Genomic DNA, 24743 nt, shown 5'->3' with positions numbered 1-24743 from the left:
ACACGGTGACTTGTCAATGGAGCCGGCCGGTGTAGCCGAGCGGTTCTAGGCGCTTCAGTTTGGAACCACGCGACCACTACGGTTGCAGGTTCGAATCCTGCCTGGGGCATCGATGTGTGTGCTGTCCTTAGGTTAGTTAGTTCTAAGTTCTAGGGGACTGATGACCTGAGATGTTAAGCCCCATAGTGCTCGGAGCCATTTGAACCATTTTTTTTTGTCAATGGAGAACCATCAGGGCCCTCACTTCACACCGAGGAGAGCGGCCGACTCGCGCCACACATCTACGAGTCGACACGCCGTCCCGACAGAGCACCTGCCGTCGACAGCACCACACGATAACGTCCATGAAGAATGGTGAGATGATTCATCCTCCCCCACCCCCCTTCCCCTTAATAGCCAGTCGTGTCCACGCACAGTGAAATCGGCCCTGAGATATGTAATTTTTCTAAATGTGTGTAAAAGTTACTGAAAATACAGTCATTTCATGTTTTATTCATCTAAGCAATCGGTTCCATTTACTTATCAATCTCTTAATCTTATAACCTTTTGCTGTATGAGTTTCCTTGTTTATTGAAGTCACACATCACCACCCAGTAGGTCAATTAATACAAGAGATTGCTAAGAATTCTCGATTCATTACATTTTGGCGCCCAGCGTGGGGCGATCTCGTTAGTCATCTACATGTCATTTGATGTGGGAGAGGAAAATATGTTAGTGATGGCTTTGTGCACTGCAGAGCCAAAGCAACTGGTACACCTGACTAATATCGTGAACGGCTCCCGCGAGCATGCAGAAGTGCCGCAACACGACGTGGCATGGACTCGACTGTCTGAAGTAGTGCTCAAGGGAATTGACACCATTAATCCTGCAGGACTGTCCATAATAAATCCGTAAGAGTACGGGGGCAGGGGAGATCTTTTTTAACACCACGTAACAAAGCATTCCAGATATGCTCAATAATGTTCATGTCTGGCGACTTTGGTGGCCAGCGGAAGTGTTTAAACTCAGAAGAGTGTTCCTGGAGCCATTCTGTAGCAATTCTGGACGTGCAGGGTATCGCATTCTCGTGCTGGAATTGCCCATGTCCGTCGGAATGCACAATGGACATGAATGGATGCAGGTGATCAGACAGGATGCTTAGGTACGTGTCAGCTGTCAGGGTTGTATCCAAACGTATCAGGGGTTCCTTATCACTCCAATTGCACACGCCCCACACCATTATACGCCCTTCATCAGCTTGAACAGTCCCCTGATGACATGCAGAGTCCATGGATTCATGAGATTGTCTCCATGAAGTAATGTAATTACTCGATACGATGTGAAACGAGACTCATCCGACCGGGCAACGTGTTTCCAGTCATCGAAAGTCCAATGTCGGTGCTGACGGGCCCAGACAAGGCGTAAAGCTTTGTGTCGTGTAGTCAGCAATGGTAAACGAGTGGGCCTTAGGCTCCGAAAGCCTATATACACTCCTGGATATTGAAATAAGAACACCGTGAATTCATTGTCCCAGGAAGGCGAAACTTTATTGACACATTCCTGGGGTCAGATACATCACATGATCACACTGACAGAACCACAGGCACATAGACACAGGCAACAGAGCATGCACAATGTCGGCACTAGTACAGTGTATATCCACCTTTCGCAGCAATGCAGGCTGCTATTCTCCCATGGAGACGATCGTAGAGATGCTGGATGTAGTCCTGTGGAACGGCTTGCCATGCCATTTCCACCTGGCGCCTCAGTTGGACCAGCGTTCGTGCTGGACGTGCAGACCGCGTGAGACGACGCTTCATCCAGTCCCAAACATGCTCAATGGGGGACAGATCCGGAGATCTTGCTGGCCAGGGTAGTTGACTTACACCTTCTAGAGCACGTTGGGTGGCACGGGATACATGCGGACGTGCATTGTCCTGTTGGAACAGCAAGTTCCCTTGCCGGTCTAGGAATGGTAGAACGATTGGTTCGATGACGGTTTGGATGTACCGTGCACTATTCAGTGTCCCCTCGACGATCACCAGTGGTGTACGGCCAGTGTAGGAGATCGCTCCCCACACCATGATGCCGGGTGTTGGCCCTTTGTGCCTCGGTCGTATGCAGTCCTGATTGTGGCGCTCACCTGCACGGCGCCAAACACGCATACGACCATCATTGGCACCAAGGCAGAAGCGACTCTCATCGCTGAAGACGACACGTCTCCATTCGTCCCTCCATTCACGCCTGTCGCGACACCACTGGAGGCGGGCTGCACGATGTTGGAGCGTGAGCGGAAGACGGCCTAACGGTGTGCGGGACCGTAGCCCAGCTTCATGGAGACGGTTGCGAATGGTCCTCGCCGATACCCCAGGAGCAACAGTGTCCCTAATTTGCTGGGAAGTGGCGGTGCGGTCCCCTACGGCACTGCGTAGGATCCTACGGTCTTGGCGTGCATCCGTGCGTCGCTGCGGTCCGGTCCCAGGTCGACGGGCACGTGCACCTTCCGCCGACCACTGGCGACAACATCGATGTACTGTGGAGACCTCACGCCCCACGTGTTGAGCAATTCGGCGGTACGTCCACCCGGCCTCCCGCATGCCTACTATACGCCCTCGCTCAAAGTCCGTCAACTGCACATACGGTTCACGTCCACGCTGTCGCGGCATGCTACCAGTGTTAAAGACTGCGATGGAGCTCCGTATGCCACGGCAAACTGGCTGACACTGACGGCGGCGGTGCACAAATGCTGCGCAGCTAGCGCCATTCGACGGCCAACACCGCGGTTCCTGGTGTGTCCGCTGTGCCGTGCGTGTGATCATTGCTTGTACAGCCCTCTCGCAGTGTCCGGAGCAAGTATGGTGGGTCTGACACACCGGTGTCAATGTGTTCTTTTTTCCATTTCCAGGAGTGTAGATGATGCTTCATTGAAAAGTTCGCACGCTGACACTTTTTGACGGCCCAACATTGACATGTGCAGAAATTTGCGGTAGGGTTTGAACTTCTGTCACGTTGAACGATTCTCTTCAGTCGTCGTTGGTCCAGTCCTTGCAGGATTTTTTTCCGGCCGCAGCGATATCGGAGATTTGATGTTTGACCGGGTTCCTGATTTTCATGCTACTCTCGTTAACGGTCGTACAGGAAAATCCCCACTTCATCGCTGCCTTGGAGATACTGTGTCCCATCGCTCGCGCGCCCACTATAACGCTACGTTCAAACTCACTTAAACCCTGTTAACCTTCCACTGTAGCAGCAGTAACCGATCTAACAACTGCACCGGACACTTGTCCTGTACAGGTGTTGCCGACCGCAGCGCCGTATTCTGCCTGTTTACATATCTCTGTATTTGAACACGCACGCCTATACCAGTTTCTTTGGCGCTTCAGTGTAATATCAGATAATGAACTTGTCGGTATGCCTGTCGGCTACTGTCAATGCCCGACCACCCGTCTTATCGTTCCTTTTTTGACGACTCTCTCGACCGTCAATACGGGTTGTATGTCTCTGCCCTGCTACCCCCTGGAGTTCGCTTTCGTCGCCTCCTTCAACACCTTAATTTTTCACTCCCTGCAGCCTTTCGAGTGGGCGAGAGCCACACGCCACCTTGGCTCCAGGCTCAGGTTCGCGTTCACCTCGACCTCAGCTCGCTCCCAAAGGAGGTTACCCCCGGTTCGGTCTACCACTCCCGTTTTGTCGAACTTCGTTCGAAGTTCATTAATATGACCTTCATTTATACAGATGGCTCTAAGACCAATGACGGGGTCGGGTGTTCTTTTATTGTCGGGGCACAAAGTTTCAAATACCGCCTCCATGGCCATTGTTCGGTCTTCACAGCTGAGCTCTTTGCCCTCTACCAGGCTGTTCTTTACATCTGCCGCCACCGACATTCTGCATATGTCATCTGCTCCGATTCCCTGAGCGCTATCCAGAGCCTCAGTGATCCGTACCCGGTTCACCCTTTCGTGCACCGGATCCAACGCTCTCTTCAGCAGCTGGTGGACGTCGGTTCTGGGTTCCTGGCCATGTCGGTATCCCTGGGAACGAAGCTGCAGATGCCGCGGCCAAGGCTGCGGTCCTCCAGCCTCGGACAGCTTCTTGTTGTGTCCCTTCGTCAGATTGTAGCAGGGTCATTTGTCGGCGCATTTTATCGCTGTGGCATGCCGATTGGGCTGCAATTACAGACAACAAGCTTCGGGCCTTGAAACCTCTTCCCGTGGCTTGGACGTCCTCCTCACGCCCTTCTCGGCGGGAGGAGGTAGTTTTGGCCCGGTTACGAATTGGACACTGCCGGTTCAGCCATCGCCATCTGCTGACGGCTGCGCCGGCGCCGTTCTGTCCATGTGGGCAATTGCTGACGGTCCGCCACATTTTAACGTCCTGTCCGGATTTTAACACACTGCGTCTTGATCTTGGCCTGCCATGTACTCTAGAAGCCATTTTAGCGGATGACCCACGAGCAGCTGCTCGCGTTCTTCATTTTATCAATTTGACAACCCTCTCTAAGGACATTTGATTATGCTGTCTTCTTTTTTTAATCCTATGCCTCAGTCTGTCTTTTATCGTGTTTTCCGTTTCGTTGCTGTTTTAAACTTGTGACTCGCGGTGCATTCCTAACGTAGTCTGGGCGCTAATGACCGTTGAAGTTGTGCGCCCTAAAACCACAAAAAAAGAAAAGAAAAGATAATGAATTTCGTGGAGAACTTCCAGCAAAAAGAATGGGCGCTACGATAAAAAAAATGGGGACGTAAAGGAAAATTTTACGTTTCAGATACACTTATAGTAACTAGGACAATATCTGATACCGAAGTCAGTGGCGGCTCGTAACCACACATTACTTCTCGTTTGGGGACACCCACATGTGTTTGCTTCCATTATCGTATGCTTTCACGCTTGTCCGATTTCGCCACAGCCTTCGTACAGGTTTTGTACTTGATCGCCTCTGACGCCCCTCTCAGCACAGCTTGACGCCCCAGTCGGCCGCTTGTGCCTTAAACCGGCTCTGATTATAGATTTTAATGAAATTTTTCATCTTTCACAGGTTGCCTGAAACCGACGAAGGCACTCCACTTCTGTTGCCTGCAGTCCCACGTACCTTTCAGCACCAGATCAACATGAAGTTCCACATCAAAGGACTGTCCGACCGAAAAATACTGGTGGACGTCCTGGCTGTTCTCTTCGGGATCGGAACATGGCTGGCGATCAACGGAATGTACGTCCAGTTACCACTGCTCGTCCAGACGCAGCCAGAAGGGTGGAACCTGCCCTCGTTCATTTCCATCATCGTACAAATTGCCAACATCGGGCCCATCCTATACGGCTTGACACAGAAGTTCCTCCCAGGCAAACTGCGGGACAGTTTCATTATTTACGGATTACTGATAATGGGGACCATTGCTCTCTTGCTCATGGCTCTGCTGTACCAGGAGACGACGTACATCGGAGGTGAAAAGCGCAGTACGTCTCTACTGGTGCTGACGTTCTTCATTGCGCTCGTCGGCTGCACCAGCTCTGTGCTCTTCATGCCCTTCATGAGGAACTACAGAGAGACGTACCTCACCTCCTATTTCGTCGGCGAGGGCCTCAGTGGTTTCTTGCCGAGTGTGTTCGCCCTGATACAAGGTGTCGGAGGCAACCCGACCTGTGTCAACCAAACTGTGGTGAACGCCACCAACCCAGACGAGTCTTATACGGTAGTCGCCCCCTATACGCCTCCTCCGAACTTCTCAACTACCGTTTTTATCTTCATTCTTTTCGCAGTCCTCGCCATTAGCACAATTTCTTTCGTGCTTCTAAATAATTTGAAAGTGTGCAAAGGTGAGAGAGTCAGATCGCAAAGAGAGCAGAAGGCGGAAAAGTCCGTTAAAGATGGCAGCGGAGAGGGCAGCGCCGGATCGGCAGCTAGCCAGCGGTCAGACTTGCAAGAAGTGACTCGACTTCCACGACGCACGTACGTCTACTTGATGGTGCTGGTGTCGCTGGTGGCGGCTTTCGGGAACGGCGCGTTCCCCAGCATCCAGTCCTACTCGTGCCTGCCGTACGGGAACGTCGCCTACCACCTGGCGGTCAGCCTGTCCGCCATGGCGAACCCTCTGGCGTGTTTCCTGCAGTTCTTCCTGCCGAAGACGTCAGTGAGGACAATATCCGCGCTGTCAGTGGTCAGCGCCGCCTTCACCGTCTACATCGCTGTCACCGCGCTCATGAGCCCGTCACCGCCCTTGGTCGGCCACGCGGGTGGAGAGTTCCTCGTGGTAAGCACTAGCCTCTACAACGCAGCGCCACTACCACTATAAACAGGGTTCAATAACTCCTGTGGAGTTTGGAAGGTGGGAGACGAGGTACTGGCAGCATTAAAGCTGTGAGGACGGGTCGTGAGTCATGCTTGGGTAACTCTGATGGTAGACTACTTGCCCGCGAAGGGCAAAGCTCTCGAGTTAGAGTCTCCGTCCCGTACCCAGTTTTAATCTGCCAGGAAGTTCCAGTGTTTAATAATCTTGCAGTGTACTGAAAGCACGTCACGAAATACAAAGTACGGTAACGTTTCTGGCAAGCAGGAAGTGTGGCGTAAAATCAGTCCATGACAATGAACTTGGTGTAACGGACGTACTGTAAGTTGATATCCGGATTAAGTAACATAATAGTCTTTTAGAATTGTTGTAGTCTTCAGTCCCAAGGCTTGTTTGCTGCAGCATTATACGTTCATCTGCCGTGCGCAAGCCTCTCCACTTCTTGCACAATCGTATGAATCTAAAACTTCCTGGCTGATTAAATCTGTGTGCCGGACCGCGACTCGAACTCGGGACCTGTTCTGCAAGGTTCGCAGGAGAGCTTCTGTAAATTTTGGACGGTAGGAGACGAGGTACCGGCAGAAGTAAATCTGTGAGGACGGGGCGTGAGTCGTGCTTGGGTAGCTCAGTTGGTAGACCCTTGCCCGCGAAAGGCAAAGGTCCCGAGTTCGAGTCGCGGTCTGGCACACAGTTTTAATCTGCCAGGAACTTTCATATCAGCGCACATTCCACTGCAGAGTGAAAATCTCATTCTGGCATATGAATCTACATTCTCTAGTGAACCCTTGATCTTACTGTACGGTTTTATCCCTCCCATTCCCCACCAACTCTTCTACACATGACCATCTCATTTCCTTCATGCCTCACGCTGTGTACTGTCAACGGATACCTTCTGTTAGTCAACAGATACCTTAATGATTTACTACTTCCAGATACTGTTTAGTGCCCCTTCATTAGTTGTTCTTTCTACCCATCTAATGTTTATCATTCTTCTACTCGTAACACCAAATACACTCCTGGAAATGGAAAAAAGAACACATTGACACCGGTGTGTCAGACCCACCATACTTGCTCCGGACACTGCGAGAGGGCTGTACAAGCAATGATCACACGCACGGCACAGCGGACACACCAGGAACCGCGGTGTTGGCCGTCGAATGGCGCTAGCTGCGCAGCATTTGTGCACCGCCGCCGTCAGTGTCAGCCAGTTTGCCGTGGCATACGGAGCTCCATCGCAGTCTTTAACACTGGTAGCATGCCGCGACAGCGTGGACGTGAACCGTATGTGCAGTTGACGGACTTTGAGCGAGGGCATATAGTGGGCATGCGGGAGGCCGGGTGGACGTACCGCCGAATTGCTCAACACGTGGGGCGTGAGGTCTCCACAGTACATCGATGTTGTCGCCAGTGGTCGGCGGAAGGTGCACGTGCCCGTCGACCTGGGACCGGACCGCAGCGACGCACGGATGCACGCCAAGACCGTAGGATCCTACGCAGTGCCGTAGGGGACCGCACCGCCACTTCCCAGCAAATTAGGGACACTGTTGCTCCTGGGGTATCGGCGAGGACCATTCGCAACCGTCTCCATGAAGCTGGGCTACGGTCCCGCACACCGTTAGGCCGTCTTCCGCTCACGCCCCAACATCGTGCAGCCCGCCTCCAGTGGTGTCACGACAGGCGTGAATGGAGGGACGAGAGGAGACGTGTCGTCTTCAGCGATGAGAGTCGCTTCTGCCTTGGTGCCAATGATGGTCGTATGCGTGTTTGGCGCCGTGCAGGTGAGCGCCACAATCAGGACTGCATACGACCGAGGCACACAGGGCCAACACCCGGCATCATGGTGTGGGGAGCGATCTCCTACACTGGCCGTACACCACTGGTGATCGTCGAGGGGACACTGAATAGTGCACGGTACATCCAAACCGTCATCGAACCCATCGTTCTACCATTCCTAGACCGGCAAGGGAACTTGCTGTTCCAACAGGACAATGCACGTCCGCATGTATCCCGTGCCACCATACGTGCTCTAGAAGGTGTAAGTCAACTACCCTGGCCTGCAAGATCTCCGGATCTGTCCCCCATTGAGCATGCTTGGGACTGGATGAAGCGTCGTCTCACGCGGTCTGCACGTCCAGCACGAACGCTGGTCCAACTGAGGCGCCAGGTGGAAATGGCATGGCAAGCCGTTCCACAGGACTACATCCAGCATCTCTACGATCGTCTCCATGGGAGAATAGCAGCCTGCATTGCTGCCAAAGGTCGATATACACTGTACTAGTGCCAACATTGTGCATGCTCTGTTGCCTGTGTCTATGTGCCTGTGGTTCTGTCAGTGTGATCATGTGATGTATCTGACCCCAGGAATGTGTCAATAAAGTTTCCCCTTCCTGGGACAATGAATTCACGGTGTTCTTATTTCAATTTCCAGGAGTGTATATTATCTGTTCTACCACCGAGCTGAGCACTACCGCAGGAGCAGGTTAGTGACCTCGGCTACATTTTTCTTCTGTTATCGGGCCTCCATCCTCCCCAAAAGTGGCTTCTTTGGCTGGAAATAACGCCATACGAAAGAGTCAACTACTTCTACGAGAGTTTCCCAGAAAGTGATGCACCGCATTTTTTTCTTCAACAGTTCTTTATTTAACATAATGAGAATTACACACACTAAAGAATGGTGTTTTATCTATGCACCCTATTTTTTCACGTAAGCTCATTCCGTTCTAAGACCTTTCTCCAGCGCGAAACAACGGCGTGTATGCCCTGTCGGTACCAACCCTTTTCCTGGTGGCTCCGCCAGTGCCTCACTGTGTGAATTACCTCCTCATCGTCCTCAAAATGTCTTCCACAAATGGCAGCCTTTAATGACCCAAACAAATGGAAGTCCGAGGGGGCTAGGTCAGGTGTGACAGCCGTGGACGGTCTCCCAGACCGCTGCAAATCGTGGAGCCCCGCTGAACGCCTTCTGATGAACTCACCCTCCGTGCCCGGCGACTTACTATACTTCTGTCGACAGTAGATTCTCCATAGACTTTGCACGAGCGTTTGTGAATATTCCCCACAGTTTCTTTCTCTGCAGTGAGAAATTCAATGATGGCACGTTGCTTGGAACGTACATCACCTACAGACGCCTTTTTGAAACTGTCTTGCAACTACGCAATCTGTCGGAAGTGACGGAAACTTAGCGCAGAAAAAAATGGTTCAAATGGCTCTGAGCACTATGGGACTTAACTTCTGAGGTCATCAGTCCCCTAGAACTTAGAACTATTTAAACCTAACTAACCTAAGGACATCACACACACCCATGCCCGAGGCAGGATTCGAACCTGCGACCGTAGCGGTCGTGCGGTTCCAGACTGTAGCGCCTAGAACCGCTCGCCCATCACGGCCGGCAAACTTAGCGCACTCACTCGGGAGACTTCATATAATACATATGTAACGTTTCGCATTCGTAGCATTGCTATCGCCTAAGAAAAGAAATGCCGTGCATTACTTTCTGAGCAAGTCTAGTATATGTGGTGTCTGTTCTTTCAGACGGTTTCGGAAGAACAGACACCAAATATGTATGAGACGGCCAATGATCTCTACAGTGCCGATGCACATTAGGCTCGAACTCACGAGAATCAGCGAAATGCTGCGAGTAATGATAAAAATCGGCAAGGAGTACTATATTAGCAGTGTGTGGATAAGCTGAAGATTTGGATCTAATGGGAGACGTGCTAGGGTAGTCTGTGCGGTTACAATAACTTTTGTGTCCGGAGGACTATATGCCTGCAGGGTAGCTCAGCGTAAAAAAAAAAAAAAAATAATAATAATAATGTGTGATGGGGTCAACGATGAACTCGAACGGTTGTCGTGTGATGTCCGCCCCGACCAAATGCAACGAACAACAACGAACAAAATGGAAAAAAGTCTCGCTACAGAATAAATTTAAAAGAAGTGGTCAGAACACCTGCCTAGTAAGCAGGAAACCCGGGTTCGACTACCGGTCCGGCACAAATTTTCAACGTTTACAATTGATTCCAATCAATACCTGCTTGCACCCAATGTCTGTGATTCCTTTGTGCCTTGAGTCAACTGCTTGTCGCCAGTGCATAAGTCGTGGACCATAAACAACCGCTTCTAGCTGATTTGGATGAGACAATCCTGTAAACATAACTAAACCTTGTAGTACATACAAGAGAAAGTAAAACCAAAATGAAATTAAGCAAAATCTAGATCTTGCTCCCATTTTAAGGAAAATGAATGAATGAGTTTTGTCCCCAAGGGCTGGCATAGCCATGGTCTTGGGAAAGTCGAGTATTAAGCAAAATCTGCAAATATTTGTTATATTTGGTGCTGACATAATTCTTGTATTGGTAGCGCTCCTCCACCAAACACAGTCACCTAAGGGGGTAGCCGTCTTTGAACTCAGGAATAATAGGTGATTTCCGTGATTTCTTTTCAAATAAAATAATAAGTAATGTTAAATTTGTCGTCATAGTTTTATTCCTTACACTTACTTCTTCAAGAAATCATTTTTAAGTCCACATCGGACGCTCCCTGTTGCCGCTGCACCAAGTGGAAGGACCCCCTGCAGCCGGAACATCAGTCTTCGACGGGAATTCCCGTAGCGCCTCTGTTGTACATGTAACAAAATAATTTTGTATAAATCATTTACAATATATTTTTTATCAGCGTACGTAGGATAATTGAGAAATAGTAAATTCTAACGAAATGGTGACGTGTTGAAACCAATTCCATTTTCTACTCGCAAGCAATAAACAAGGGCGTGCATTGTAAATAGGCTTTTAAATCATGGGAACTTAATTTACAATTCTAGCATCAGATTTCGATCAAAATCGTGTGTACCTTCTCACGTTATGTTTCCAGCCAATTTGAAAAATGCGAATTCTAGAAAAACGCGTTTAAAGTTTTGGGTTAAATTTTTTGTAGGTGGGTTAAACATACCTCTACTCAGCGTCCATGGACCATACAGCAGCCCTTCCAGATCCAAGACGAGGTCCTTCTCAATCTTCTTTGTGGCCATGGTGGTCCGCATGGGTGTGTGTGATGTCCTTAGGTTAGTTAGGTTTAAGTAGTTCTAAGTTCTAGGGGACTCATGACCTAAGATGTTGAGTCCCATAGTGCTCACAGCCATTTGAACCATTTGAACCACGGTGGTCCTGCGGGCCTCTTTGGCAGCCTATGGCATCCGCTGCGCTGCTCGCTCGATACGCTTTTTGTCCGCTTTTGTGCTGAAGTTGTAACAGGCTGGTCCAGTCTCAAGTGCAAGCACGTTCATAATTTCCATGATGCGTGTGAGGCGGTCGTTGAAATAGCGTGCTGCCATACTAGACGCGATGTCGACTATCTTTTTCCCGTTGTAAATGCTCTTCGGAGACACTTTTACGCAAATCGCCTTGTAGTCGATGACAGATTTTCTGGTGAACAAGGGATGAACGCAGACAGCCCAGAGAACATTTTAAGCCTAAAAAATCAATTTTCTGTATTTTAATTTTTTTTAGACCACAACTAGGCTGATTGTAGTAACACTTTATAAATCTATTCTGACGCAGTTAATGCCTGTCCAACACCCACAATTAATAACAATAATACCCGCGGTAGCGCAGTGAATAGCGTAACAGACTAATAGGGAGGTCTTGAAGTGTTGATCCGCATCTCGTGGTCGTGCGGTAGCGTTCTCGCTTCCCACGCCTGGTTTCCCGGGTTCGATTCCCGGCGGGGTCAGGGATTTTCTCTGCCTCGTGATGGCTGGGTGTTGTGTGATGTCCTTAGGTTAGTTAGGTTTAAGTAGTTCTAAGTTCTAGGGGACTGATGACCATAGATGTTAAGTCCCATAGTGCTCAGAGCCATTTTTTTCTTGAAGTGTTGGTGGTTCGCGTCCCACTATAACCAAATTTTGACTGGAATACTCTCTGTCAAAATATGAAGATGGCAGGGAGCGAAAGGCTATTTACAATTTGTACAGAAACCAGATGGCAGGTATAAGAGTCGAAAGGCACGAAAGGGTTGGTTCAAATGGCTCTGAGCACTATGGGACTCAATTGCTAAGGTCATTAGTCCCCTAGAACTTAGAACTAGTTAAACCTAACTAACCTAAGGACATCACAAACATCCATGCCCGAGGCAGGATTCGAACCTGCGACCGTAGCGGCCTTGCGGTTCCAGACTGCAGTGCCTTTAACCGCACGGCCACTTCGGCCGGCGGCACGAAAGGGAAGCGGTGGTTGGAAAGGGAGTGAGACAGGGTTGTAGCCTCTCCCCGATGTCCTTCAATCTGTATATTGAGCAAGCAGTAATGGTAAGAAAAGAAAAGAAAAATTTGGAGTAGGAATTAAAATCCAGGGAGAGAAATAAAAACCTTGACGTTTATCAATGACAATGTAGTTCTGTGAGAGGCAGCAAATGACTTGGAAAAGCATTTTAACAGAATGGACAGTGTCTTGAAACGAGGATATAAGACGAACATCAACAAAAACAAAACAAGGATAATGGAGTGTAGTCGAATTAAATTAGGTGATGCTGATGGAATTACATTAGGAAATGAGACACTTAAAGTAGTAAATGTATTTTGCTATTTGGAGAGCAAAATAACTGATGATGGTTGAAGTAGAGAGGATATAAAATGTAGACTGGCCATGGCAAGAAAAGAGTTTCTGAATAATAGAAATTTGTTAACATCGAATATGGATTTAAGTGTTTGTGTGGGAATGTAACCTTGTATGGAAGTGACATGGAGAGAAATGTGGTGCTACAGAAGAGTGCTGAAGATTAGATAGGTAGGTCACGTAGCTAATGAGGAGGTACTGAATAGAATTGGAGAGAAGATGAATTTGTTGCACAGCTCGACTAGAAGAGGGGATCGTTTGAAAGGACACGTTCTGAGGCATCAAGGGATTACCAGTTTATTATTGGAGGGAAGCGTGGAGGGTAAAAATCGTAGAGGGAGGCCAAGAGATGAATATACTAAGCAAACTCAGAAGGATGTAGGCTGCAGTAGTTACTCAGAGAAGAGGCTTGCACAGGATAGAGTAGCATGAAGAGCTGCATCAAACCAGTCTTTGGGCTAAGACCACAACATCAGCAACATCTCTAGTATTTAAATGAAATTCTTACGGCAACTTTCCTAGAAGTTATTTGGTGCCCAGTGACAGATGAAATATTGCGAGACAGACTTTTACTGGACTGATGTAGCGTATGTCGTCATCAAGTTCTGACAGGTCCGTAGGAAGCGTCAAGTAACTCGAGCAGTGATGCTGCGGAACCTGCATGAAGATGGTGGCTGGACTGCGCCGACCTGCTGAGCACGCACCTACCGACAAAGGCTCCAACTGATAGTTATTGCAGTGAGAATGAAAGTACTGAGCAATCTCTGAGCAGTCGGTGAGGTACCTTACACTTGGCCTAGCAGTGAAGTGTTCACACTACGAGTACAATTCCTCCTTAGCATTCTGCAACATTTTCTCTGGATGCATCCTTACATTTGATTCACCAGTTGACATTCTTTGTTCTCCAATCTAATTATTTGTTAGAAACTTCTGCTGCAGTTGTTTAACACGTTCTTTTTTTACACTGAAAGAAGTACGCACATTTGCCATAATGTTCCTCTCTAAAATCGTCCTTGCATAATACAGATAAATGTGTCGTTTGCTGAAATCCGAAGAACTTCATATTCTGTCTAGTCTTCATTTCATAATGTCTCTATGTTGCACACCTTCAGATGAAAACATGCGCTGTGTGCCTATCCATCCCACTCGGACATAAAATGGTGCTTAGGGTTTTCGTTCCAATGTCATTGTGTGACAACTTTCTCATTGTCTCTGACTTGTTCCATGCAGCTTGAGTTTCTCTCCGGCCAACAGATTAAGAGCTTCTACAACAAGATCACACAGCGTTGTGGACACTGGACAGCTCTGACGAACGCCTTTCTCGAGTGGCTCTGGAACCGACAGCTGTCCGTTGATGTTAAAACTGAAGTGAGCGTCGGAAAAACAGTTTCGAATCAGGCGCATAAAATGGAGATTTAACTCCATTTTATTCAACTTGTTAACTAAATACCGATGAATAATGGTCTCAAAAGCCTTATCAAAGTCAAGGAAGTCTAAGACAAATTATCATTTTGATAACCATGTTAAACTGACTACGTTACTATATTCCGTGGATGTGTCCAGCAAAAAATGGCTAACCAATTTACGGTAACTGGTTGATAAGAACCGATTTATTTAGAGAGTTCAGAGTGTATCATGTTGTTCATGGGCCGGCCGCAGTGACCGAGCGGTTCCAGGCGCTTCAGTCTGGAACCATGCAACCTCTACGGTCGCAGGTTCGAATCCTGCCTCGGGCATGGATGTGTGTGATGTTAGTAGGTTAGTTTGGTTTAAGTAGTTCTAAGTTCTAGGGGACTGATGACCTCAGATGTTAAGTCCCATAGTGCTCAGAGCCATTTGAACCAGTTTTTTGCTGTTCATGAGTCGCGTCGGGAATTTAAAGTCTGCGTTTAAAATTGTTATATTTACACAGTCCTGTAAACCTCGAGAATTTGATTTCTTAGATAATAGAACAGTGCTAATAGTTCTGTGAATCGCAGTAGAAATCTGTTATTTTTCCACAATTTATGACATATCTTTTTGAGCTCAACTCGTATTAGATCACAAAAAGAAGCACAGAAAAGAATCGAGAGCTCATTAATGCCCGGGAACTAATTTTAAAATAGCATTCTGAAAAAAGTTTTGTTTTCCTAATTTGTAATTTTTTCCGTTATAACTGAATTCATAAAGAGTGATATTGTCTTCAGGAAGAATTCCGGCGTTAAATAGCTGTCCAGCAGTAGATTAAGTGGCCGTTCGATTTCGGCATAGACTTTCATATAATATTGATTTGAGTTACGTTTCTGTTGACTTTTTCTTTTATAATTTCCTATTTCAAATGTTATGTATAATAGTTTTATAAGTGTAATACTGCCGTTGTGTACACAAAGAGGACGAAACATCCCCACGAGGGCCCACCAGCAGATAGTGTTGCATGGCCCGCGGTCTTAGCTACGTAGCATGAAAGCTGCGCGGCGCCAGTCGTTGATTCCGGCTTAGTGGACTGAATGGAGCGCTACGGCCGGCGCAAAACTTTGAAGAACGCAGGGCTGGCAGGCCGCTTTAAGATAGTAATTTTACTTTGAAACGTTGAATTTTGATAATTAGGCTTTAGTTGATCGGACCTGAAATGGTATTCTGTGAATGGATTTCTCTCTTACGAACTGGATGACACATTTTTTTTTAAACTGCAGCTTCACATACAGCTTCTGTAACGCAGTCGTAGAGGATTACCTCAGCTGCAGGAAACGATATTTTGAAGACGTAGTGTTATACTTCTGCCACACGGCAATACGTTTTTCATGGGTAATTGGGGTCCTTCTTTAAGGGGGATGACTGTGCCTCCCTTGGCTCTTTTGTTTTCCATTCTTCATAACCAACTATATTAAAAATTCGAGTAGTTATTATTTCGTGAAACATAGCAACGTCTGGAGTACAAAATACTTTCTTACACTGTACGATCTATAGCCTGGTGAAGTTATTGTTGTTGTCATCTTCAGTTCAAAACTGATATGATGCACTCTGCACGCTAATCTCTACTGGGCAAGTCTCTTCATCTCTTCAAAACTGCTCTAACGTAAATTCACCTGAATCTGCTTAAAGTAATCAAGACTTAGTCTCACTCTATTTTTGTAACCCCCAACATGCCACTGCCACTCCATTACTAAATTAACTATTTCCTGACATTTCAGGAGGTGTCCAACAACTTACGCATTCTTTTAGTTAATCTATACCATAAATTTTATTTCTCTCCAGTTTAATGCAGTGCCTCTTCTTTAGTTATCCTTGCTGATCGTCAGCATTATCAAGTAGCATCAAATTTCAAAAGCTTGTATTCTCGTCTGCAGTGCTTATCGTCAACATTTCATTTCCATATAAAGCTACACTCCAGACATATACTTTCAGACAAGACTTCCTAACATTTCAATTCGTGTTAGATATTACCGTACTTCTCTTTTTTCAGAAATGTTTTCTTTTATACTGTACTATTGCTAGTCTATCCGCCCTGGAGAGCGATGCGTGTTAAAAGGTTCAAATGGCTCTGAGCACTATGGGACTTAACCTCTGAGGTCATCAGTCCCCTACAACTTAGAACTACTTAAACCTAACTAACCTAAAGACATCACACACACCCATGCCCGAGGCAGGACTCGAACCTGCGACCGTAGCGGTCGCGCGGTTCCAGACTGTAGCGCCTAGAACCGCTCGGCCACTCCGGCCGGCATTCATGTTAAAGCGCAGCTTCCAGGGCGCGTAGGTGTGCTAGCCCCAGATCGAAACCGCCCAACGGATTAACGAGGGTCGGTGTGCTGGGCAGCTTGGATGTGGTTTTTAGACGGTTTTCCATTGGTACCACTAAGTCCAGCCCCAGTTACACGATACACAATCATTTCGAAAAATTTCTCTCACTTTCACATGAATAATACTACATGCAGACATTTCGGGTACACAAATTCCATCCCTCTGGGTACAGGGTTGAGACAGGAAGGGCATCCGACCACACCTTGAACTAGCCATGCCGAATCCGTTAACCGTGCCGACCTTGCACCGACGCGGGACAAAGGCACAAGAAAAAGAGCAACAACATTGTACTATTGCTACGAGGGCAGTTCAATAAGTAATGCAACACATTTTTTTCTGAAACAGGGGTTGTTTTATTCAGCATTGAAATACACCAGGTTATTCCCCAATCTTTTAGCTACACAACACTATTTTTCAACGTAATCTCCATTCAATGCTACGGCCTTACGCCACCTTGAAATGAGGGCCTGTATGCCTACACGGTACCATTCCACTGGTCGATGTCGGAGCCAACGTCGTACTGCATCAGTAACGTCTTCACCATCCGCGTAGTGCCTCCCACGGATTGCGTCCTTCATTGGGCCAAACATATGGAAATCCGACGGTGCGAGATCGGGGCTGTAGGGTGCATGAAGAACAACAGTCCACTGAAGTTTTGTGAGCTCCTCTCGGGTGCGAAGACTTGTGTGAGGTCTTGCGTTGTCATGAAGAAGGAGAAGTTCGTTCAGATTTTTGTGCCTACGAACACGCTGAAGTCGTTTCTTCAATTTCTGAAGAGTAGCACAATACACTCCAGAGTTGATCGTTTGACCATGGGGAAGGACATCGAACAGAATAACTCCTTCAGCGTCCCAGAAGACTGTAACCATGACTTTACCGGCTGAGGGTATGGCTTTAAACTTTTTCTTGGTAGGGGAGTGGGTGTGGCGCCACTCCATTGATTGCCGTTTTGTTTCAGGTTCGAAGTGATGAACCCATGTTTCATCGCCTGTAACAATCTTTGACAAGAAATTGTCACCCTCAGCCACATGACGAGCAAGCAATTCCGCACAGATGGTTCTCCTTTGCTCTTTATGGTGTTCGGTTAGACAACGAGGGACCCAGCGGGAACAAACCTGTGAATATCCCAACTGGTGAACAATTGTGACAGCACTACCAACAGAGATGTCAAGTTGAGCACTGAGTTGTTTGATGGTTATCCGTCGATCATCTCGAACGAGTGTGTTCGCACGCTCCGCCATTACAGGAGTCACAGCTGTGCACGGCCGGCCCGCACGCGGGAGATCAGACAGTCTTGCTTGACCTTGCGGCGATGATGACACACGCTTTGCCCAACGACTCACCGTGCTTTTGTCCACTGCCAGATCACTGCCAGATCACCGTAGACATTCTGCAAGCGCCTATGAATATCTGAGATGCCCTGGTTTTCCGCCAAAAGAAACTCGATCACTGCCCGTTGTTTGCAACGCACATCCGTTACAGACGCCATTTTAACAGCTCCGTACAGCGCTGCCACCTGTCGGAAGTCAATGAAACTATACGAGACGAAGCGGGAATGTTTGAAAATATTCCACAAGAAATTTCCGGTTTTTTCAACCAAAATTGGCCGGGAAAAAAAATGTGTTGCATTACGTATTGAACTGCCCTCGTAGTTTGCATTTTATTTGATACTCTACAACCTTTTCGTGTATCCCGTTTATAGGGTTGCATTATGAACACGCACTATAATTTTTCCGTATCTCCTGCCGCAAAATGGTGCTTTCATTTTAAGAAGGAACGTTAGGGTTCAACTTCCCGTCGATGACGAGGTCATTAGCGACAGAAGACAAGCTCGAACTGGTGAAGGATGGCGAAGGAATTCGGCAGTGTCGTTTACGAAGCATTTGCCTTGGGCGACTCCGGCAGACTACGGAAAACGTTAATCTGGATAGCTGAACGAGGTTTTGAACTAGAGTATTCCTATAGACGCGTCCATTGCGTCAACTCGCTCTGTTTTGTCATATTCACGATAGTCTATTGCGCCCATCGATTTGGAAGATTGACTATCCGTGTGAAAAGAAGCGCTTTCTTTCGTATTATGACGGCCAGGCTTATTGGTTTTCGAAAACTATTTTTTAAGTTCCAATTGTTTGCTTACGAGTAGTCCACTTAGATGTCACCTGCTTTTGTTTATTATATCCTGCTACCTTAGTGTACTGATCTATAAGTTCAGGCGTCTTCTGACAATTCGTTTCGGGAGTTTCTTGATGAATTACTGTATGAGCGTGTGATGGGCTGTTCTTAGCCATGTGTTGTGGCTGCTGCGAGGGTTCAGTTAGTGTATAAATTACTATTGGCTGTTCTTCAGCTTGGTAATTCTTCTTATGTCCGTAGAACAGCTCATCTCCTACCAGAACCAGGACTCATCAATTCTGATTTATAGGAAGACCTTTATTGTACTCTTAATTACAAAATGTCATTTGAGGTTTATCATCTAGGTACTACTCATTTAGAACAAACTCCAAACTTGCGAGGAAAGCAAGAGTAACATTTCATCAATATTTACATGATTGTTATAATCTTCTGGTCGTTGGTATTCGTTGACTCCATGGTTCACGCAGGAGATTTTTTGCCGCCTCCGATCACTGTGCACGTCATGGCGCCAAGTACAGCTTTAACGCTCTAGGAACGATACGGAGCCCATGCGGAATGCCTCAGGCAAATAATGGAAACAAGACTTGTTCCGTAATAAATCTTCTTACATAATAATTAAACTTTTAAGTTCTGGACGGTTTTTCTGGATAAAGCTTATTCATTTATATTCAAAACTAGTATGAGATTTCACCGTCACTCAACGAAATGATTAAATTATTTTCAAAAACTTTGGCTACGAAACATCTGGAAAATCTCGTCCCCTGACACTATCTATTAGTCCGTATTCTAGAGATGCAAGGTTGTGGGGCCTCTTTTACGGTACGATTTTAGAGGGAACACGAGCACCGTTGTTTATTGTATTACGTGACCTCTTTCTGTCTTGTCGTCTGTAAGGCGCGGAAAATCACGATTAAAGGTTAAATTAATTTCTTATGTTTTAGGTCCGGATGTTATGTCACTGGGAAGGTTCGACGTGTGTACAGATGTAGGTGCTGCAGCCACAACCATGATGGTGTAAATAGTTCTGTCTGCTGTCACCAGTTTTCACTAACAGAAGGGTGGGTTATGTTCTTTCCGTGGTTTTTCAACTAGAGGACAGCTAGTGTTGAGACAGTTCCTCGAACAGCAGTTAACACACATTCTGTGTTATTTGTTAAACATAACTATGCACAATTTTGCGGTATTGATTAAGTATGAAGGAATATTCCACCTTAATACATCTTACATCATTATTTACGCTGAAATGTTTCACTTCAGCATGCCGCTGTGGCCGAGCGGTTCTAGGCACTTCAGTCCGGAACCGCGCGACTGCTACGGTCGCAGGTTCGAATTCTGTCTCGGGCATAGATGTGTGCGATGTCCTTAGGTTAGTTCGGTTGAAGTAGTTCTACGTTCTAGGGGGCCTCAGATGTTAAGTCCCATAGTTCTTAGAGCCATTTGAACCATTTGACTTTTTTGTTTCACTTCTCTTCTTGTATTTGGTCTATTGTGCCATGTGATTCCAAAGATTGTTAAATACAGTCGGTGGTTCTTGAAAGGGGACGTTAAACACTCTTACAGAACACAATCCTAATTCGGGATGGTTAATGGGAACTTAACTGACCTTTCCACTGGAATGGAACAAAAAAAAAAAAATTAGGTAAGCCATTAATTCTTGTCACGATTCGCTTGTAAGTTCCATTGTCAACTAACTTCATGTAGGTTGCACTTAGAAGAATTACATGTTGAAGCCCGGGAACGTCTATATTCCTTAATCCTACCTCTTCAAGTAACTATTCGTCAATTTCAGAATAGCTTTAGCTAGCGCTTTCTAATAACGTCTTTCATGTCGTATACAGAATGTCAGTACTAATACAACAGCACTGGTAGAAACCAAGCGAAGGCATGCACTACCAGGAAATGGACTGCCAAAACCAATCATGTGTTGCGATGAAACTGGCTGCAAGAATAGGGGTCAGTTAAGATTTATATGTGATCTCGTTATCGGTGTCGAAATAATAGGCGAAACCATTTAGAAATTGCTATAAATTATGCATTTAACATCGGTCTTTTATGTATAATATACTGTATGAAAACGAAATAAAATAACCTAAGATAGCACTTGTTTGTTTCCAAAGGTGATTGCGTTGTGTTTCGTTTTAAAAAGACGTTTGTAAGTTAATTTTAAATCTTGCATTACGGCCTTATACAGCTGTAAGCCCCATATTCATGCATAATGAAATACAGGAAATTAGACAGCAGTGCATCTGTACTAGAGATGGAGCTTCGTTCTCGAGATGGGAACAGGTCGAAATTAACCGTTCACTAAACTGTTTGGTAGGACTGAGGAACGACTTCTGAGGAACAGTCGTTCACCATTCCCTTCAGGTTAGTCTCATTCGGCCTTAGTCCCGTTCCTCGTCCCACTTCTGCTGTTCCTCGTTCCCACCTCCAGTTTCACCATTCCTCGATGCCACTCAGTCTTGTTCCTCATTCCACTTCTACTGTTCCTTGTTGCCTACAATCTCCGGATTCGGGTAGCCTTGGTCTCACTCCTAGTTCCATTTCCACCGTTCCTCATTCCCGTCTTGGTCTCTTTCCTCGTTTCAGTTCCGCCGTTTCTCGTTCCCAGTCAATTGCTGATCCTGATAACCTCAGTCTCATTCTTAGTTGCTGTTCTGCTGCTCCTCATTCCTACCTTGGCATTATTCCCAGTTCCAATTCCGCCATTCCTTATTCCCGTCTCAGTCTCGTTCCTCATTCAATTTCCACCAGACCTCATTCCCAACTGACAGTGTATTCTGGTAGCTTCAGTCTCGTCCATAGGTCCAGTTTGCAGTTCCTCCTTCCCATCTCGGTTTCGTTCAAACCGTCTCGTCCTCCTTCGTTGCTCACTTGTTCCTCGTTCCATTTCCACCGTTCTTCCTTCAGTTGTAGTTCCTTTCGTTCATTGTGTTCACCCATTTTCGTCCAGTTTCAAACCCTTCAATGAATTTCGAGACTTAGTTCTTCGTGAACGCTGTCCAGCATCTACGACCGGTAATTTATAGCTTTGTTGTAATTATATGTTAACATTAACAAGAATTTTCGATTCGCTAGAACTTGTTTTCTACACATACTGGCGCACGATTTCGAAATCACAGTGCCCATAAAACTCCACTTTAGCGTTTACAAGTAACGTTTATCAATGGTAATATATCAGTTACTGTATCTATAACTTCGACTAGTTGCTAAAACAATTACATTCTGAAATGGAATCAAATGAATTTATCAAAACAGTTCCCTATACCATTTTCAATTTGCAGCTTTTGAGTCAGAGTAGGCGAACAACCTGGAGTCCATGCTAATCTGTCTCCCTTGTTCGAGTCACCAACAATTTTAGTTGGAATTTCTAAACTTTCTGACACTACTTGACTTTGATGTATATAAGATATTTAAATGATAAGGGGTACATGGGAATGACCTGCCTTCTGATGTTTGCTACATAGTGATCGGGTTTGCAGATCAGTGATTTGGCATTAGTTTGCTAACGCAGAACAAAGCAATTCCAAAAATAAAGTTATGGTGAACAAGGAAGCATGAGTGTGTCCGAAAGAGAACCGGCCACTAGTGAACTAGTCCTGACCATGAACGAATTTATTCCATCTCTACTCTATACAAGTACATACACACTCCGCAAGCCAGTATACGCTGGTTGTTAAATCGTGCATTAGACGAATATTAACTTCTTGCTGTCCTGTTGTATTCAGATATGAAGCGGAGCAAATATGTCTGCCTCATTACGCACGTTAATCCATCTTATCATGGTCTCATGATCCCTACTCGAGATTTACGATCGAGGAAGAACCTACTACAGCGAATTTTCAGATAACAGCAGGGCAGCAAAGGCCATGAGTTGGTGTGTATGCCTAACATTTCAACTGTGGATCTTGTAAGACAGAGTTACTGTAAAAAATTTAAAAAAAGCAGACTTCGCTTACTTTCATTTCATAACGTCACGGGATCATTTTTTGGGGTAACTCATCGATTCAGGCAAAATTTCTCCGAGTCAAAAGGCGTGGAATGCGAATTATTTGCGGTTTGAAGTCAAGGACATCCTTCAGAGGCCTGTGCAGGAACTGGGGGTAGTAACTATGTTTGCCAATATATTTACTTCTTAATTAAGTTTATGAGAAATAACGTGTATTTAAGTCACTTATTTTTATCCAAAAAAAATGTCGATTATTCAGGGAAACACATTTTCAGTAATCTGCCAGCAACCATTAAAAGTGTCGCTGATAATAAATTTCATTTCAAGAGGAGCCCGAATGGTTTCTTAAAGGCCAACTACTCCTATTACATTGACCAATTCCTTAGTAGAACCATTTGATGTACATACACCACTGGCAAATTGCTGCACCAAGAAGAAATGCAGATGATAAACGTGTATTCATTGGACAAATATATTATATTAGAACTGACATGTGATTACACTTTCACGCAATTTGGGTGCATAGATCCTGAGAAATCAGTACCCAGAACAACCGCCTCTGGCCGTAATAACGGCCTCGATACGCCCGGGCATTGAGTCAAACAGAGGTTGGATGGCGTGTACAGATACAGCTGCCCATGTTGCTTCAACACGATACAACAGCTCATCAAGAGTAGTGACTGGCGTATTGTGACGAGCCAGTTGCTCGGCCACCATTGACCAGACGTTTGCAATTGGTGAGAGATCTGGAGAATGTGCTGGCCAGGGCAGCAGTCGAACATTTTCTGTATCCAGAAAGGCCCGTACAGGATCTGCAACATGCGGTCGTGCATTATCCTGCTAAAATGTAGGGTTTCGCATGGATCGAATGAAGGGTAGAGCCACGGGTCGTAACATATCTGAAATGTAACGTCCACTGTTCAAAGTGCCGTCAGTGGCACCGCATACCATCACGCCGGGTGATACGCCAGTGTGGCGATGACGAATACACGCTTCCAATGTGCGTTCACCGCGATGTCACCATACACGAATGCGACCATCATGATGCTGTAAACAGAACCTGGGTTCATCCGAAAAAATGACATTTAGCCATTCGTGCACCCAGGTTCGTTGTTGAGTACACCATCGCAGATGCTCCTGTCTGTGATGCAGCGTCAAGGGTAACCGCAGCCCTGGTCTCCGAGCTGATAGTCCATGCTGCTGCAAACGTCGTCGAACTGTTCGTGCAGATGGTTGTTGTCTTGCAAACGTCCCCATCTGTTGACTGAGGGATCGAGACGTGGCTGCACGATCCGTTACAGCAATGCGGACAAGATTCCTGTCATCTCGACTGGTAGTGATACGAGGCCGTTGGGATCCAGCACGGCGTTCCGTACTGCCCCCCTGAACCCACCGATTCCATATTCTGCTGACAGTCATTGGATCTCGACCAATGCGAGCAGCAATGTCGCGATACGATAAACCGCAATCGCGATAGAGTACAAGCCGACCTTTATCAAAGTCAGAAACGTGAAGGTACGCACTTCTCCTCCTTTTACGAGGCATCCCAACAACGCTTCACCAGGCAACGCCGGTCAACTGCTGTTTGTGTATGAGAAATCGCTTGGAAACTTTCCTCGTGTCAGCACGTTGTAGGTGTCGCCATCGGCGCCAGCCTTGCGTGAATGCTCTGAAAAGCTAATCATTTGCATATCACAGCATCTTCTTCCTGTCGTTTAAATTTCGCGTCTGTAGCACGACATCTTCGTGGTGTAGCAATTTTAATGGCTAGTAGTGTTTTATCACACTGTCCAGTAACATAAATGTGAACACCTGTCAAAAGCCGAATAATCACATTTTGCAGCATGGACCACTGTGAGACGTGCAGGAACAGAGTCCGTGAGATTCTGGACGATATCGACTGAGTATGGAGTCATGCCGACTCCAACGCCGCGGCCAGCTAGCTGCGCTACGTTTCTCGGTTGAGGATTCACGACGCGAAGAACCCGATCGATGTGATCCCACAGATTCTAG

The 24743-nt window shown here is 46.5% G+C and overlaps 1 protein-coding gene across 1 annotated transcript in view; it reads left to right on the top strand.

The window, feature by feature from the left end:
• The window catches only part of LOC126190930 (solute carrier family 52, riboflavin transporter, member 3-A-like), a 105950-nt gene that overhangs the window by 48793 nt on the left and 32414 nt on the right, over positions 1 to 24743 (top strand). Inside the window, exon 2 of the mRNA XM_049931569.1 lies at positions 5015 to 6224. Within this exon, the coding sequence (XP_049787526.1) occupies positions 5015 to 6224 (1210 nt within the window). The remainder of the gene's footprint in view (positions 1 to 5014; positions 6225 to 24743) is intronic.

This window comes from Schistocerca cancellata, chromosome 6 (genome assembly GCF_023864275.1).
Source record: "Schistocerca cancellata isolate TAMUIC-IGC-003103 chromosome 6, iqSchCanc2.1, whole genome shotgun sequence".
Lineage (NCBI taxonomy): Eukaryota > Metazoa > Arthropoda > Insecta > Orthoptera > Acrididae > Schistocerca > Schistocerca cancellata.
The sequence above is the reverse complement of the archived record's forward strand: the minus strand, read 5'-3'. Positions and strand labels throughout refer to the sequence as shown.